Source organism: Colobus angolensis, unplaced genomic scaffold (genome assembly GCF_000951035.1).
Source record: "Colobus angolensis palliatus isolate OR3802 unplaced genomic scaffold, Cang.pa_1.0 Scaffold82, whole genome shotgun sequence".
In the NCBI taxonomy this organism is placed as follows: domain Eukaryota; kingdom Metazoa; phylum Chordata; class Mammalia; order Primates; family Cercopithecidae; genus Colobus; species Colobus angolensis.
In genome coordinates this window covers 3,250,418-3,268,688 of record NW_012122043.1, presented here as the reverse complement: position 1 = coordinate 3,268,688, position 18,271 = coordinate 3,250,418, and the positions used below count along the sequence as shown (strand labels likewise).

General features: G+C 47.5%; 1 protein-coding gene across 1 annotated transcript in view; it reads right to left on the bottom strand.

Annotated features, from left to right (window-relative positions):
- LOC105502950 overlaps positions 1-17,179 on the bottom strand; it is a 19,377-nt gene extending 2,198 nt beyond the window's left edge. Inside the window, 6 exon segments of the mRNA XM_011929647.1 lie at positions 146-868; positions 11,513-11,701; positions 15,633-15,870; positions 16,307-16,545; positions 16,921-17,044; positions 17,134-17,179. Of these exon segments, the coding sequence (XP_011785037.1) occupies positions 146-868; positions 11,513-11,701; positions 15,633-15,870; positions 16,307-16,545; positions 16,921-17,044; positions 17,134-17,179 (1,559 nt within the window).
- Between the last annotated feature and the right edge of the window lie 1,092 nt (positions 17,180-18,271).

Genomic DNA, 18,271 nt, shown 5'->3' with positions numbered 1-18,271 from the left:
GGGAAGGCCCCGCGGGCCGCGGTGGTGTGGATGCCGTGCGCTTTTCCTCTTAGCAACGAAGGCGGGCGGGAGGGACGCTCCCAGTCCCAGGGACACCCCTGAGTGCAAACTTCCATGCGAAGGTGTCAGTTGGGAACCGGCGGACCGGTGACTTCCCCGGCGCGGTCCGAAGATACTTAGACAAATGTTCGCATTTTTCATTCTCCGTGGTGTGAGGGTGTCCGTGGTTGGCGGTGGAAGGAACGGGCATCGGAGAAACCTACCGGGACCGGCTGCCCTTTGCGTCCGCCGCAGCGCAGGCCGCCCGCGAAGCTGCCGGAGCCGGTGGTGTCGGGCTAATGGCTTCGCTCTCTTCCGGGGCATGGGTAGAGCGCGTTCGTCGGGCGGACACTCAGATCTCCCCAGCTGCTGGCGCCTGGGGTCCCCTGGCCGACCCAGTAGGCGTAGAGGTGCGGGCCTGCGGCTCCAGGGTTTGCCTGGGGAGGAAGAGAGGAAACTGCCCTGCGCTTCGGGGCCGGAGCAGCCGCAGGGCCGGGAGTGCCCGAGAAGGGCCCTGGGCCGAGGGCGCAGAGCCTGGAGCGCCGAAGCAGGGGGGTCGGACGCAGCAGCGAGGAGCCCCGGGGCGCCCGCAGGCAGGTGGAGCCGACCTAGGAGTTGGGAGCCTTGAGTCCCAACCTTGACCCTGGAGTGCCCGGGAGGGGCCCCGCCCGTGCCGCGTCCTGGGGTCCAGCCCCGCAGGGGTGGGCGAGGGGTCCAGGCTGGGAAACAGGTCTGGGGGTCAGGGAGGCGGTGCGCGCCGGGCCCTCCCTGCACGAGGAGAAGGCTCGGGGGACACAGCTGCCAGGAGCACTCGAAGTTCTGGTTTCCTCTGGAAGAGCGATTAGGGCGTCCTGCACCGGGTCCTTTTCACCAGACACCTTTCAAGTCCCTTTAGACAGGCTCGAGCCACAGAGGCGCCGTCCTTTCCCGGAGGCTCCGTGAGCAGGCGAGCCCCTCTCTCATCCGCCATCCTGGGCCATGGAGGGGCACAGGGTTCTTTTTGCTGGGGCCGCGTTAAAAATCCTTCCTCCTTAGTATGTTTTAGTTCCTCGCACATCTTCTGATGTTTTTTTATAAAAGTCTCTACTTCACACAGAAGGAATTTAGATTAATCAAGAGCACCCGGCCGCCTATTCTCCCAAACATATCTATTTCTTTTTTTATGTGGTACTATAATGTCTGCGAATGTTGTTGCCGAGGCCACGAAAAGCTGATCTAGCACGGGTGGGTTTTATTTCATTTTTTCAGCTTTTATTTCGATGTCACTGAAAATTCTTTCGATGAAAGAGCCTCCTGAGATAATGATAACTGTATAGTTTTTTAAGAAGAATTTTCAGCAGAAAATAACTTGTGGGAATCTTCTCCTGTCTTTGTCAAAAACAGATGGAAAGTGTCTCAAATCACATATTTCTCTAGGAAAGTTTGGATTGGCTGAGTACTAAACACTACAGTGGGGTAATACATTAATTCTGGTTTTCGCTGCCTAAATAATGAGCTTCCATTAGTTGCTTCCATTTATGCTTTACCTCATTCATGGTTTATAGCACATCTGAAATAAGAACAAACAGATGAGGAATGTCATCTTTTTAAAAACACACACACTGAGCCATGTTTAAGGAAAATGTCACTGTAATTATCATTAAGACTGCCCTCCAGAAAATTACTGAAAACAAATACCAGTAGATATGATGCTGCTAGAATTTAGTAGGAACATTTAAAATTCATTTAAAAATAATCGCATTCCTCAAAACTTAGAGAATCAGCCATAGGTAACCATTAAAGATTATAGAAAAATAAAATGCAATACATGTCATAAATAAATAAAAACAGTGCTAAGAGCTTATTTGGAAAAAAAATTCCTTAAAAATATAATCGATAATTACACAGGGAGTGGGAGAGCCGATGATCTATAAGGAGCCTATTTATTTTTATTTTTATGTACTGGACTATAACTGAGTAGTTCAAACAAGCTAGTTTCTTTAAGTAGATACTCGAAAAGGAGAGAAAAGAAATATGGAAAAATTTTATCCATGAATGATTCTGGACATGCCTTGTTTTTATTTATCAGGCACGTTAGGCAAACATCTTGTCATTCTTTTTGTTTTTAACTCATTATTCCCTGTCAGATCAATACAATTATAATTCGTTTGATTCCTGAAAATGTTGCTAAACAGCATTTGTTTTTATTTGTAGCATTTCTAAGAAACATTAATTATATGCATCAGTAAAGAATCTCTAGACATTTCAGTCCATTGTAAGTGATTTTAATGTTTGATGTGGGATGTTTTCACGTATGTGAAGAAATTGTGTCGAGACTAACAGCAGCACAAAGCCTAAGTTGTCCTTTGAAAGGAAGAGAAACACAGGAGATGGTGGAGTGCGGCTGGTGCTGATATCTATCCTGCCTTTCTTCTTTGGCCTGGTATTTAAAAGCACAATTAGACAATAAATCAGGTGTCTTTGGCCAGTCAGTTGGATTCATCTAATGGAAAAATCTCAAAAGGATTTTTTTAGTATTCTCATTAAATGCCTGAGCCTTTGGAGCAGGGTCCCGGCCACCTGGCTTGGAGGATGGGGGAAGGTGACCATTAGTTTATCAGAAGTTTGTCCTCTTCCCTGCTGTGTGGTTAAAGAAAACATCTTCTCTAACTTCTGCAAAGTGTGCACAGATTTGCAATAGGTTACCTTATTCAACAAACTTTTTTTTTTTCTGAGAACTTTTAGCTCCTTTGAAGAAATTGCATGACCCCTTCACCATCTAATATACGTTAGCCTTTTCCTCCCTCCTGAAAATTTACTTCTCAAAGGTGTTTGTTAACTGCTGTATTCGGGATGCTAGAAAATCAGTTCTTCGCGGAGAAGAACAGAAATGCAGAATCCCAACGGAGCTTTTGCTTGCTTAGAAGTAGAATGAAAGGCTGAGCTCCCTGGAATATAAGCAATGTTTGGTTACAAAATACCTATCAATGAGATCTGATGTAGGGATTTGACCTGTTCGTGCGGGTCTTGTCCCCGTAAGTATCAGCAGTCCTTTCGGCCTTGCATCAGGGAAGTCTTACTACTCATCTTGCTGGAGAGGGACTTCCTCAGACTTCAGTGTCTGTTTGAGGCCATTTGAGATAGAATACTTCACTGAGGTTTCCTGAAACTCCTATTTTCAGACAGATCTTGAGCGGAACCATGTTCTTGTCATCCTTGCTTCACTCTGTTCTGGGTAGACGGCACAGATGCCGGATTCCTTTTGCCTGGCAAAAAAATAAAAATAAAAAAATAAAAAAAAACCCCACACACATAAAGTAAACTCTTTCTGAGCAGAGCACTATAACTCATAACTTTAGTTTAAATCTGGGCTTTAAAAAAAACAAATATTTTAATAAGCCAATTTTAAAGGCTGAACTTTTATGACAGTTTTTAAGCTTAGTATTTATATTAATCTATTCTCACTGGTGTCTTTAAAAACCCTGTGAATGCTGGAATGTCTGTTTATATTTGTGTCTTTTCCTGGGAAAGGATAAATGTGCTGCAAAAAGCAAACCAAATACAGAGCTCTCTGCTAGCAGAGAGTTCACAAATGAGGCAATAACATTCAAAGAATAGATGAATAAGTTGCTGTAGCCAAGGAACGGAAAACCATAAAGGAGAAACAGAATCTAATAGATTCTGTTTTCAAAAGTAAAGCCAAGATGAAACACTACAAACAGAAACTGATTAAAAAGATATTCCACATGGTCACCTGAGTCTACACGTGATAAAATTGCACAGCACTAAACACACACACACACACACACACACACACACACACACAGGAGTGCATGTAAAACTGGTGAAATCTGAATAAGGTCTGGGGATGATATTGATGCCAGTTTCCTGATTATGATAATTGTACTGTAGTTTTGCAAGATGTCATCATTGGGAGAAAGGAGTGAAGATATGAGAATCTCTGTATAATATTTCTTGCAACCTCCTGTGAATCTATAATTATCTGAAAATTAGAATAAAAAAGATATTCCACAAAAATATTAAATCTATATACTTAGATAAGCAAATTATCTAAGAAATTACTACTAAGCTTTATCTCAGAGCAATAAACTAAAAATGTGACATGAGCAAAACTCCACTTTTTTTTCTGATGCCATTTGAGAATCTCAATATATTTCCAATATATAACTCTTTCTGAGCAGAGCACTATAACTCATAACTTTAGTTTAAATCTGTGGTTCCTTATAAGTCTTAAATAAAGAGTAGTATCCCAGAAATATGAAAGGTGAAATACCAATTATAATAGCAATACATTTATTCCTATACTAATAAAGAAAATATTTTATAAAACATTTTGGGAAATACCTACCTTAAACTGATACCTGTGTTATATTTGCTTTTTAAGATACTAATTTTATATTAACTTTCATTAAGTATACACATGCAATTCTAAAGCCAATGATTTATAAAAATTATTCACCAAGAAGTATAGAGATTGGAGTTTTAGTATTTGGAGGCAAACGTAATGAAAGGGAGAGGATATAGCAGAGGAGTGGGGCGGGGAGGGGAGAGAGAGAGAGACTCAAACTCTAAGCCCTGTTATAGTTATTCTTAATCAATAATTGTTTTAGAAACCTATTGTGTTTTTGTTTGGTAGTAACCCGTTGAGTGAGATTGAGTGATATTAAACTACGCCTTACCTGATGCCGATTTGGAAATGAGGGCAGTAGCATTAACAAGGTGAATTGTAATCTGTTGTAAACTGAGGCACAGTGGGATTTCTCTTCAGTGATTATTAATGGTTGTCACTTCAAAAGGAGACTTGGATCTGAAATTGGAAAAGCCAGTACGTAACTTGATTCCAACATGAGGGAAATTTTTTAGTGTTTAGTTGAAAATAGAGTCATTTTGAACCCAAACGGTATCTGACATGCTGCAGATATCTGGGCTGTTTCATCCACAACTGCGGTGTTTAGAATAATATGATGATCCTGTGATTATGAGGATGTGAGAGCATGAAGGCACGAGCTGAGTGCAGGGTCTGCTGGGGCTGTCCCTCACTGAGCAGTTTTCTGTCATAATATTGTTTTCCTCTGTTATTTGGCCAGGGAAAGATTTAGATGACCCAGCTTCTCTCGAAGCCTCATGTAGAACTATAGTTTTACTTCTCAGATCCTAAGAGCAATGCCTTTAAACTTAGACATATCTCTCTTTTCTTTAGTTCAGAATTTCCCTTCACTGAAATGAAAGACAGGGTTGAACTCAAAAGAGCTTTCGGTTATCAAATTTGATTATCCTGGAAAATACTCCTGACTTTTTAGTTCACATTCTGTCTTAAAAAAAAATAGCCATCAGCATCTTCAGGGAGGAAATGGTAAATTGTGTTACGTGGTCTGGCATTAGATTCCTATTTCTCACTGTCTAATTTGACGGGCAGTTCACCTCTGTGTTTCTGGATGTGCAGGTCTGGTGTGTGACTGACGGGAACGATCTGAGCAAACCCCTTGATTTGTATTAACCCTTCGAGCTTGACTAAACATCAGACCCCACCCTGTGGCTGAGGTTTGTGGTGTGGTCACAGGCAGAGCCTTTCCGGAGCGCCAGGCAGAGCAGTTCCCCCCAGGAGGGGCTAGGGCAGCTTTTTAGCCTTTTGCTGTGAGAGGGGAGGGTTAGAGACCGTTTTGCCATCTTCCCCGTGGAGAAAAAATGGAAACTTTAATCGTTACTACTGTTTTTCTATTGCTTTCCAGACAAAATGCCACCCTAGCATTTCTGTTAAATCTCTGTAAGTAAATGCCCCTGCTGAAGGGTGGAGAAATTTTGGCCTCCTTCCGAGGCAGGGGCTCCATGAGGCACAGCTTGGAGCATGAACAACCTCCTAAAAGAAAGCACAGGCCAGTCATGTACAATCTCGGGCTCTGCTGCCACGGTGGCTTTCTTTGTCTGTTCTATGTTGAATTAGCATTCTGTATGTGAAAATGCAAGCAGGCAGCGTTTTCTTTTAATCACGAGATCTGGAAGTACCCTTTCCTTTCCTTCATCTCTGCTCTTTGAGTGGTTCGTGTGGCCTGTGCGCAGAGGGCTCGGAGTCGCAAGCCGGCTGCCTGCGTGGACTCCCTGGACCTGTCGCTTGTCCTTTACTTCCACAGCTCAGATTTTTAGTTCGGCGGAAGAGTGCGCAGGCGCGGCGCGAGCAGGCCTGCAGGGCTGGCAAAACCCGTACCGACTGGATCCCTTCCGGAACGTTTGTGTGAACTTTAAATCTCAGTCTCAAGGAGATTGTTTCGTCTTAATACGTAACAGAATGAGGCAGTTATCATTTCTTTGGGAGAGGCCTAAAATACTGCAAATTGGAAGGGAAGGGAAAGGAAGGAGGAGAAGGCATACTCTTCTTCCTCCAACTGGTCATCAACACAGCTCTGCCCACATCATTGACACTAATGGGCGAACAACGTCTTCGTTGAGGATTAATTTTCCTGAAATCAAATAATCCCAGATTGCCTACTACATGTATACTGGTTTCTAACTATTCGAAATCTTCAGCATATGCCCAGCTGCCTGGCTTTCCTCTCTTCCACGATAATCTGCATGTGTAGATGGGAAGCTAGGAGAGAAAAATGTGATCACTTCGCATTCTTTTTTCTGTCTGGTGAACATTTCTTCTCCAGCAAGTCCTTCCTACCGCTTCCCCCAAATCAGCATATACTCTTATACATTCTTTAGTTGAAACAGCATCTTTTAAAAAATGATTAACTGAAGTCCACTTGAGGTTTCACTTTATAAAAAAGTAACAGAGGAAGAACGAGAAGCCCACCATCAGGTCGTGTGATAGCTCACATGTGGAAATGCAGATTGTAAATACAGAATGGCCGAGGACCCTCTGAGCCACGCGCATCTAGAGGCTCCTGAAGCCTCGTGCGGCCCATCGATGTGTGCTCAGCACCGCTGCCTCAGTGTGTGCTTGGCGACTCCTCTCCTTCGTGGGCTCACGTTACTATTTTCTAAAAGTATTGTTTCACTGATACCAGAACAGAAGTGCCCCAAACGGATATCTGTACCCTAAGAATCCCAAGGCGACCTGTTTTTGTTGATTTCTCTCATGCAGGCAGCGTTTTCTTTTAATCACGAGATCTAGAAGTACCGTTTCCTTTCCTTCATCTCTGCTCTTTGAGTGGTTCATTGTGTGCTTCAGTGATCCCCAAACTCTGTGGGGGCCGTGCGGTGGCTGTGGCAGAGGGGGTGCATCCAGGACTGGCGTTTTATCGTCCCCGAGGTAGGGCCAGGAGGGAGCTTATCTTGGTCCCGTCTTGTGTGACTGCGAAGGTGTTAATAAGCAGGGTCCAGGTGGCCCATGCGAGCCGGCAGCATTGGAAGGGTAGAATTAACTGAAGGGCATTTTACTGGGTGTTAAATTGTTGCTAATTCCAAAACTTTCTTTCGGACTATTTTTTTCTGAGAGTGGGATTTTCGTCTAATTAAACCACAAGCAAAAGATGAGCACCGTTACTCAACTCTCTGCTCGTTTCCATGTTGCTGTATGTCATCTCCTTTCTTGTTTTACTGCAGTTCGCAAGTGAATAAGATCATGTAATTTCAGTGTGGAACAATGTAATTTCCATGTGCATCCCCAGCAACCCTGTGTACATTAATCTATCATTTATAATTTGTAACATGGAAACTTTTTTTTTTTTTCATGAAGGACAAAGTAAAAGGGAAGATTGGGATGTGAACAGGTCAAGTGATATATAAAGAATTTCACAACGGATCAGGGCTGCGGAAGGGACTCAGGTCCCTTGAGAACAGGTTCCGTTCTGTATTTATCTCTAGGCTTGTGTCAGGGCCGTGTGCCTCTCTCTGCTGCTGACCACGGGAGACCCAGCACCTCTTCCTCAGTGTCCCTCAGAGACCTAGAAGACAGCGGTTTTTTCAGAAAAACCACCCTTCCTGCCATTCTCATAAAAACAACACTGTAAAAATCCAGCAGGGTCCCTCCACACTGCCGCAATAGTGCCACGAGGGAGGCTGCCACAGACATAGTGACTTGAAAAGGCCCTCAGGTGCCTTCCCCTCCTGTTTGGTCCTAGGCATCAACATTGCCCAGCAAGGGGCATCAAAGAAGCCCCAGAGGGGGCTCTGCCTCTGAGGGGCCTGTGACAACTGCAGGTGATTCAGTTGTCAGAGAAAGCAGAGGCCCCCAGAGGAAGGTGGTTAGGGGGCCATCTGTTGTGCCTGGGGTCAAGGACCACTGGAGGGAGCTTGGGTTGGCCTGGGACTGTTCAGGGGAGGAGTACCATGGGTATGGTGCTCCTGCATGACGGGAGGGCCGTCCCATGACAGAGGAGGGGAGCAAGAGGAAGGACGCTGCTGGCTGTTTGCAAGTAACCGTCCCACCACCCTGGCACTTCCCTGGTCCCTGAGATTGGATGTGCCTTGGAGCCCGTCTTCGCTGAGGCCCAAGTCACCCATCAGGTCATGTTGATGAATGTCTGAGCATGAGCCCAGCACGGCTCAGTATTTGCCAAGGTTAAGGAAAAGAAGTGGTAACTCAGCACTGATTTCCTCCCCCTGGATTTAATAGTGATAGATCTAAACCTGCAGTCAGATACCACTTTAAAAGCCTCGGCTCCTCTAAAGACAGCTTCCAAGAGAAGATTATGCCAGGCCGCCACTGAGGTTTGCAGACAAAGCAGAACCAGCCCTGTCTTTGCTGAGAGAAGCCAAACGACCATCTTGTCTGTCTCTTAAAGCATCCTTCTGCTTGAATGGCAGAGCTCTTTGAACAGAGATAAAATATTACATTGAGGCTAGGCGCAGTGGTTCATGTCTGTAATTCCAGCATTTTGGGAGGCCAAGGTGGGCAGATTCCCTGAGATGAGGAGTTCGAGACCAGCCTGGCCAACATAGTGAAATCCTATTTCTATTAAAAATACAAAAATTAGCCAGGTGTGGTGGCACACGGCTGTAATCCCAGCTACTCAATAGGCTGAAGCAGGAGAATCACTTGAACCCAGAAGGCAGAGGTTACAATGAGTCGAGATCGCGCCACTGCACTCCAGCCTGAGCGACAAAGTGAGATTTCGTCTCAAAACAAACAAACAGACAAACAAACAAACAAACACCATACATTGGGCACATGACAGACTTTGTCCTCCTGGCTGGTTCCTCCAAAGCCAACTGGCCTGGGCGTTCTCTGTACCAGGCTCTGGGACAATCAGCTTGTGTTGTACCATTTCCTGAAAGTTGCAAATATTGTTCAATGTTAATTATATAATTTCACTTTTTCTAACCAGAAAGAGGAAAAGGGGAAGTGGGGAGACAGAAAGTGAAGCTGGTGTGCATTTCTGGCTCCCTGGGCACACCCACTGGGCTTTCTCCTACTTGGCTCATCACAATATGAAACCATAATTAACTAATTCTTAGAACTTTTAAATGCTTGTGACTATACATGATCAGTGTGACTCTCTACAACAGATTTTGCAACTAATTTAAGTCGCTGTTTCTGGAATAAATCATATGTGACTCTTCCCTTTAGTAAGCTTTTTTGAGGTAGTATTTTTCTAATTTGGGAAATTTTAATTAGGCAGAAACCAAAGGCTATTGACTTTGCGAGAGGCAAGCTAGCTCCCCAAGTGACTCTCTTGGGCAGAACCCATTGTCTTGTGTCTGGGGGATCCAAGGTCCAGAATAAGACTTAACTGAAGTTAAGCGTGGCATGGAAAACACTTCTCTGCTCTCAGCCTTGCAATTTCTGAGGCAAGTAATGGCCTCTCTTGGCCTCAGTTTCCCCGTCTGTAAAATAATGGACTAAGTTTCTGATAACCCTCTGGGTACTAGAATTCTTTTTTTTTTTTTGAGACGGAGTCTCGCTCTGTCGCCCAGGCTAGAGTGCAGTGGCCGGATCTCAGCTCACTGCAAGCTCCGCCTCCTGGGTTTAGCCATTCTCCTGCCTCAACCTCCCGAGTAGCTGGGACTACAGGCGCCCGCCATCACACCCAGCTAGTTTTTTGTGTTTTTTTTTTTTATTAGAGACGGGGTTTCACTGTGTTAGCCAGGATGGTCTCGATCTCCTGACCTCGTGATCCGCCCGTCTCGGCCTCCCAAAGTGCTGGGATTACAGGCTTGAGCCACCGCGCCTGGCCCGGTACTAGAATTCTAAGAGCCAATACAACCCTGCAATTCCACTGTGAGGTGTATACCCCAAAACATCGAAAACAGGTGTTCAAACAAAAATGTGTACGTAAGTGTTCATGGCAACATTATTCACAATAGTCGAAGGATGGAAACAAGGTGTCCATGAACTGAGGGTCGGTAAAACGTAGCCCATCCGTACAATGAAATCTAATTCAGCCATAAAAACATATGAGGCTGGGCACAGTGGCTCACGCCTGTAATGCCAGCACTTTGGGAGGTCGAGGCAGGCAGATCACCTGAGGTCAGGAGTTTGAGACCAGCCTGGCCAACATGGTGAAACCTCATCTCTACTAAAAATACAAAAATTAGCTGGGCGTGGTGGTGGGCGCCTATAATCCCAGCTGCTAGGGAGGCTGAGTCAGGAGAATTGCTTGAACCCGGGAGGCAGAGGTTGAAATGAGCCAAGATCACGCCACTGCACTCCAGCCTGGGCAACAAGAGCAACACTCTGTCTCAAAAAACAAAAACAAAAAAAAAGTGTAGTATGTGCTACAGCATGAATGAACCTTGAAGACATAATGCTAAGCTCAGGAAGCCAGATGACTACATATTGTGATATTTGGGGTTTCATTTATATGAAATGTCCCAAATAAGCAAATCCATACAGGCAGAAAGGAGACTGGAGGTTTCTAGGGCTTCATGGGAGGAGATATCAGGAGTAAGTCCTAAACAGGTGTGGAGTTTCTGTGTGGAATAATACGAAATGCTCTGGAACTAGATAGTGATGATGCTTTCACAATAAGGTATATGCCCTTAATTCCACTATACTTTAAAAGCTCAAATGATAAATTTTATATTACATGTATCTTACTACCCATCACCAAAAAAAAAAAAAAAAAAAAAAACAGATCCTACTTCCCAGACCATGTGCATCTCTGGTAACTGAGGTGCTTAGTTGGGGGTGGAGGGGCTAAGGGGCTAAGTGTTCACCCATCCCTCACTTTTTGGAGACGTTATCCAGTTTATCCTCCTGCTTCAGCACTTATCTGACTATTCTAGTTGTGCCTAAGAGCATTTTCCTTTCAACATCTAGTTCCTAATGTGTTTATTCACACACACACACACACACATGCACACACAGTGCATCAAACAGTTCTGAGGCACACTGTTTCTTTTGCCTGCCCTCTGCTTTTTGTGGCATGTCGATTACACCTCTTGAAGCCTCTCCACAGTAGACTGAGTTCTCACACTCTGGGAGCCAGAGGCGGAGAGGGATTGACTCTAAGCCTCCATGCCGCTCGCAGTCAGCCCCTAGATGAGAGCCAGGAGCATTTGCCGTATCTGTAGTGGGGGTGTCTGGTACCTGACGGGAAGACGCACAACGGTGACCCATGAGTGCGCACCACTCGCCTCCATCAGCAGGCTGTCCACAATCCAGGGCTCGTCTGCCTGCTCGGTGGACCACTTCAGGCTGGTTCTGGGCTCAGAGGCCCTCAAGGAGTTGGTGCCACCTCCAGAGCCATGCGATTCCTGCTCTTCATGTGTGCAGGTGCTGCTCCCAGAAGACAGGGAGACACCGGGAGACACAGGGAGGGTGGCACTAAATCGTTCAGCACCAGTTGTGTGTTTTTCTTTGGTTGCTCATTTTTCTTTTCTTCCTCCCTGATCTGTGCACCCTTTACGTGGTCCTCAGCCACCTGTGTTTGAGACGCTGTCAAAACTTCCCAGAGCTGCTCTGAGTGCTCCCTCAGCTATGACCCCTTCTTGTTTCTTTTTAAGACATCATCACCTTTGTGGCATTATTCAGTCAGATTTTGAGACACTTATAGAAGCCGCAAAGATGGTGTTGGGCTCCAGGATTGTTTGAATTTTCAGAATCCAGACTGAGGGCTCAGGAGAACTTGGAGCAAATTCCAAAGGATCTCACCAAGGGTCGAGTTACCAAAAGCAGACAAAAACTGTTCTGGCCAGGCATGGTGGCTCACGCCTGTAATCCCAGCACTGTGGGAGGCCAAGGCGGGTGGATCACCTGAGGTCAGGAGTTCGAAACCAGCCTGGACAACATGGCGAAACCCCGGTTCTACTAAAAATACAAAAATCAGCTGGGCGAGGTGGTGGGCGCCTGTAATCCCAGCTACTCGGGAGGCTGAGGCAGGGGAATTGCTTGAACCTGAGAGGCAGAGGTTGCAGTGAGCCGAGATCGCACCGCTGCACTCCAGCCTGGGCAACAGAGCGAGACTCCATCTCAAAACAAACAGACAAACAAACAAAAACTGTTCTGTGTGATGCTGCTGTCCCCCCATTCCCAGTCCTATTGCTGAGCAAAGAGAAAGCCACCAGGGAGGAGGCGCAAAGGGAAAGAAATTCCCAAAAGCCGCGGAGAGCGAGGACTCCAGATGGAGATGTGAGGACTGGACTCTGGGGCCCTGGCCGCTTCCTTAGTTAAGTTGTGCAGTCGGCTTGATAGGAACATGGGTCATCCTCAAGCCAGACACATCTTGGTCTCATGGCCCCCATCAGTCACCGCTGCAGGGGTTCTTCCCGCAGCTGCCGGGGCGCAGAGCCCAGCTGCTTTGATTCATTAGCACGTTATTCACATTTGTAGCACGGCACACTTGCTCTTCCTGGGGGAAGCTCTGCTCTTCTTTCTGGCCACTTCTGCTTTGTAGTAACTACATCGGAGGCTCGACCATGTCCAGTCCATGCTCTGTATGCTTGGGGGGACACTGGAGCCAGCGCCCAGTGAGTTAGGGTCACTAGAAACTGCACCTCCATCGTTGATTTTCCAACTGACTTTCAGAGACACCATCTGGATGCTCTGAGCCAAGTTGTCACCCCTAGGCTTCCGGGACACAGCGTCCCTCCCTTATCCCCTCCACTCCTCCTCCCAGTCCTTCTCACTATCCCTGAAGGCCAGACCTTGGTGTCAGAGAATGCACTGAGTCAGCATCCCTTTTAGCACACCTGCCACCACCTGACGAACAGCAAAGACAGGCTTCCTGGTGAATCCCGATACAGCCGTCCCGCTTATCCATGGTTTTGCTTTTCAAAGTTTCACTTACATACAGTCAAACACAGTCCAAACTTATTAAATGGAAAATTCCAGAATAAAAATTGATAAATTTTAAATTGCACACCATTCTGATAAGTTTTAAATTGCACACCATTCTGATAAGTTTTAAATTGCACACCATTCTGATAAGTTTTAAATTGCACACCATTCTGAGTATCTTGATGAAATCTTGAGCTGTCCTGCTCCGTCCCACCCGCCTCTCAGTCATTAGACAGAAAAAACATATAGTATATATAGGGTTCGGTACCATCCTTGGAATCGAGCGTCCACTGGGGGTCTTGGTGTGTATCCCTGTGGATGAGGGGGCCTACTATATTTCATCCCACTGAGATGCCATGGCCCAAGCTAGCAGGGACAGTCGCTCACAGCTGTGGACGGAACACCACAGCCATGCTTGGACAGAACACAGTGGGACATCAGGCCAGTGTCTTAGAGGTGGCAGCGGTGAACATCCAGTGAGCTGAAGTGACGTTTACTAATGCAGGCCCTTCCTACGATCTGCTTCCAAACGCTGACCATTCCAAGTCCAGCAATCATGAATAAAATAGCAAAAGAATAACTGACCAAATTAAAATCTAAACTTTTATATAGCAAATAACTATGACAATCAAAAATTTTTAAAGAACCAGGAAGAAAATATTTACAATCTATTTTGCAATGGGTTAATGTTCTTAGTAGAAAAAAGGCCTTTAAAAATTTTACAAAGACAGTTACCCAGTAGGAAATATGGGCAAAAAATATAAATTAGTAAAAGGAGAAATTCAGTTGGCCAATAAACACATGAAGGGTTGAATTTCAACAATAATCCAAGGAATTTGAAATAAAACAGAAGGATACTATTTTTATTAAATTGGAAAAAAATACATAATTATCATCCCCAGTGTTGAGGAAGGTAGGGGAACCAGGCCATCCTATTTGCCAGAGGGAAGAAAAACTGCACCACCTTTCTAAAGGAATTTCCATAGTAGGTAAGAAAAGATCTAGGACTGGAAATACCCTTTGCACGAACAATTCCGCTTCTAGGAATTATCTTAAGTGAATAATGGCAGAGCTGCCTAGCAACAAAGAAATTCGTATCAGCTTCATTAAGATTGGTGAAAAAATTAAAATGTCCTGGGAAATAGGTGGGATAAACTCTGCTTGGTGCACATGCTGGAACACTATACAGTCAGCAAGTGTGTGTTTTAGTGGATGTTTAATAAAGTGACGGCCATGATGGCAGGATGGAGCAGTTCATGCGATCTCAGGCTGGAAAATCAAAGTGTGTGTGTGCATGCATGGGTGCGCTTGTCTAGAGAGAAAGCGGCAAGAACGAATGTCTCTGGACCAAAAGTTGATGAAAGAGCTTCCTTTCCTTCTTCTTTTTTTTTTTTTTTTTTTTTTAAATTTCTAGATTTTCCACAAATGCCCTGTATCACTTCGGCAATTTGAGAACACAAATCCAGAGGTGCCCGCTGCTTTGTAAAGATAGTGTGGCAGGCACGTGCTGACCGACCCTCCCTCCCGACAAGGGCGGCTACTCCCAGCCCCGTCACAAGGCGATGCAGTGAAAACACAGCCTCCGCCCACGCAGGAGCGTCCTCGCCCGAACCCCCACTCGGTGTCGTGGCTTAGGTTCTTGCTAAAGTGATACAAAAGAGTGGCCTTCAACATATATTTTTGTATCTTCTCCAGTCTACATTAAAGATGCCCGTCCATCGTTTTCACAAGAGGCCTTTCACGTTAGGGTAATTTGGAAGGATGCATCCGGAATGTGCCCGCGCGGCCCCCCTGTGGAGCTGGCGGCGTCCTTGGGCAGTGAGGGCTGTGCGGTCTCAGCTCTTCCGGCTCGTCTTTACCCGCTGGGCAGTTCCCGAATGGTGCTTCGTGATGAGACCGGCATTCATCCCCACGCTGTTAGATGGCAGCATCCTCATTTCTTCTTTCTTTTTTTCACTCCTCTCTACGTATTTGGGGATATCTGTTGTTAGTCATAAACCGCTTCGGCTTTGGGGAAACAAGTGGGAAAAAACCACAATGAACTCCTTAGCTGTTCCCCGAACCCAAGTTGAGAAGAGGTGCTTGGACCCCGACTCACTCAGTGGAGCTAGAGAAAGCCCTTTCTTAGCTACTAGAGACACTTTACTCACTTTTTACCAGGATCAAAAATGAAAACCACGCGTGCCCCTGGCCTTGTGTGATGAATGACAAATGTGTGGGACTGAGGAGAGGTCGGCGGTAGCGTGGGTCTACCCCCTGCCCCCGGCGCATCCCTGTGTGCCAGCTTCTCCAGAACCTACAGGGAGGAAGCACCAGGCCGCACCTCCCCGAAGGCTGGAGACCCACCAGGCACAGAATCTCTCGTTTCCTTTCCGATTCTTCGCCATAATCTAATTTTTGTAAGCCTGTCTTCCTTTATGCCCTGGGCTACATTTGACGCATATTTCTGGCAAATTCTGGGACCACCCTTGCCAGATGACCAAATCCTTTTCGGAGAGATGACTGAAATATTTGTAAGTTTCCATCAGCATTGGGGGAAGGGGGCTGGAGGTGAGGGGGAGGGGCTGGAGGTGAGGGGGAACCTCTCTTCTCCACATTACACCCCCAGCACGCGACTGTGAGCGGCGATCCGGGCCTGATCCTCAGTTCGAAGACACAGATGTTCACTGCTGTCAAGACATAAAGAAACCAAGAGGTTAACGGCCAGGGTTAGTCCCCACCGCGGGCCTCCTGCATGAATCAGAGCCGACTGGGAGCAGGAGTGACTCAGAGCCACGGCTTTTTGTCTTCTGGCTGTGCAAATAAACAGAGCAGGAAGGTTTGAATGGGCCAGGCCTGGAGCAGAGAGCAGGGTTGGAGGCGGCTCCCAGTTCCAAGGCGCGCCCCACCCGGCCCCCAGGCCAGGTCAGCCTGGGGAGGGGAGAACTAAGGGCACGAGGCAGCCCACCCAACCCGGCCAAGACCAGCAACACAGGGGCCCAGAGGCTTGTACCCCCCAAGGTGCGGGGGAAGAGAGGTGGGAGGGTGCGGGGCCTTGGCTTGCTCTGTGGGGACACTGCCCTGGGGTCCACCCTGCCCCGGGATCCACTTGGTATAGGCACCCACCAGGCCTGTATCCTGCGCCTTGGAAACACCCGTGGGCTGTCCCCTTCTCTGAGCATCTGTGAGGGGTTTTCCTCTCCTTAGGGCCCCCTGGAAAGTTCAGAGTGCAGGGTGTGTAGCCGGGCCAGGCCTGGAGATCCTCCAGGAGCAGAGAGCTCTGGAAGGCCTGCAGGGGGTACCCGGAGGATGCGTCTGCTCCAAGGCTTGGTGGGCCCGGCCACCCGCGGGGCCTCTGCTCTCCCCTGCAAAGGATGGCAAAGCCACGCTACGTCATTCCGCTCGTGGAAAATCCACAGCAAGCATATGCCAGCACTGGGCAAGCAAAATTATTTTCATCCTCAGAATGGCCCAGTGAGCTGGGTGCTTTCACCCCCATTTCACAGGGGGGGACTGGAGGACCTATGTCACTCCTCAGCTGAGGGCACAGACAGGGCAGTGGGCAGAGCCAGGAAGCAAACCCAGCCAGTCCGATTGTCTAAAAAATGAAATTTTTCCCTCCATGCCGAGTGTGGCCCCGTCCTACTGAGTCGGGTCATTACGTCAGGGCTTTCTGCTTCAAATGATGGTGCACGGGGACCTCCCTATGCAGCAGGGAGTGCCTGGATCCAGCTGGGCACCTGTCGGTGTTCCTACAGCCCTGCAGTCTGCTCTCAGGTGCTCCTGAGTCGGGAGCAAGGCCTGAGGCACTTGTGTCAGGTTTCCCCGTGGGAGGTCGGGTAGCTTCAGCCTGGGCACAGGAGCCTCCAGGTCCAGAAGGGAGCAGATCAAACCCCTGCCCTACACGCGTCACCCCCTGGCGTCTCCTGGCTCTGGATGGCCCAGCCACATACCTGCAGGTTGAGTCTGAATTTGCAGGTCCAGGGCCAGCTGTGCCATCTGGTCTTTTGAAGCTTTTTTTTTTTTTTTTTTTTTGCTGTGGCATTAGACAGGCATCCCCTAACCCAGAGGACCCTCACTACCACTGCTCAGAGGTCCCTTTTCATATGTGGTGTCAGTGAACACGCCAGTTTAGATGCTCTCTGTAGGTAGGGAGCGATCCCCACGGTCTGTGCCATGTCACCCTGTGTGGTGGAAATGCCATTTGCCGTGATGAACCCTTTCCAGTCACTCCACCCTGCAGTGCCTGGCTGGGGCCAGCTCAGCCCTTCTTCCTGATCCTATCTCCTGGGATCTGCTGTCCCCTCTTCAGGCCCTTCTTTGCATGGTTAGCCTGGGGTGCCTTTCCCAGGCACTGACCTGACTTCATCTCTTAACCTGTTAATGGAATAGTGTGAACGACGCACCCCACACTGCATCTGGCATTACCCAGGCCCACTGAATGTAGGTTCCTTTACCCCCATTTCACCTGCTGCCAGTGGGATGGCCAGGCCTGCCAGGCACCGCCCAGGTTTCCCATGGCATGGGCCCTGCCTGCTCTTCTGTGAGCTGCCTCTGAGCCCTGGGCACCCTCTGTGGTGAGTTCCCCAGGCCAAGAGCGTGTCTGTCCTTTTCACCCTGTACCCGGCACTTGGAGCAGTTGCCAGTAAGAACCCGGAGCAAACCCACCTGCTTGTCCTTAAAGCGTGGCGCCTTCGGCCGGGCGCGGCGGCTCACACCTGTCATCCCAGCACTGTGGGAGGCCGAGGTGGGCAGATCATGAGGTCAGGAAATCAAGACCAGCCTGGCCAACATGGTGAAACCCCGTCTCTACTAAAAATAGAAAAATTAGCTGGGCACGGTTGTGTGTGCCCGTGATCCTACCTACTTGGTAGGCTGAGGCAGGAAAATTGCTTGAACAAGGGAGGCAGAGGTTGCAGTGAGCTGAGATCACGCCACTGTACTCTAGTCTGGGTGACAGAGCAAGACCACCATGGAAAAAAAAAAAAAAAAAAAAAAGCATGGCGCCTTCATGTTCCATGCCTTCATGCTGCTCTCCTTCAGCTAGAATCTCCCCTATGCCCGCCAGGACTGCCTCCAGCATCCCCTCCT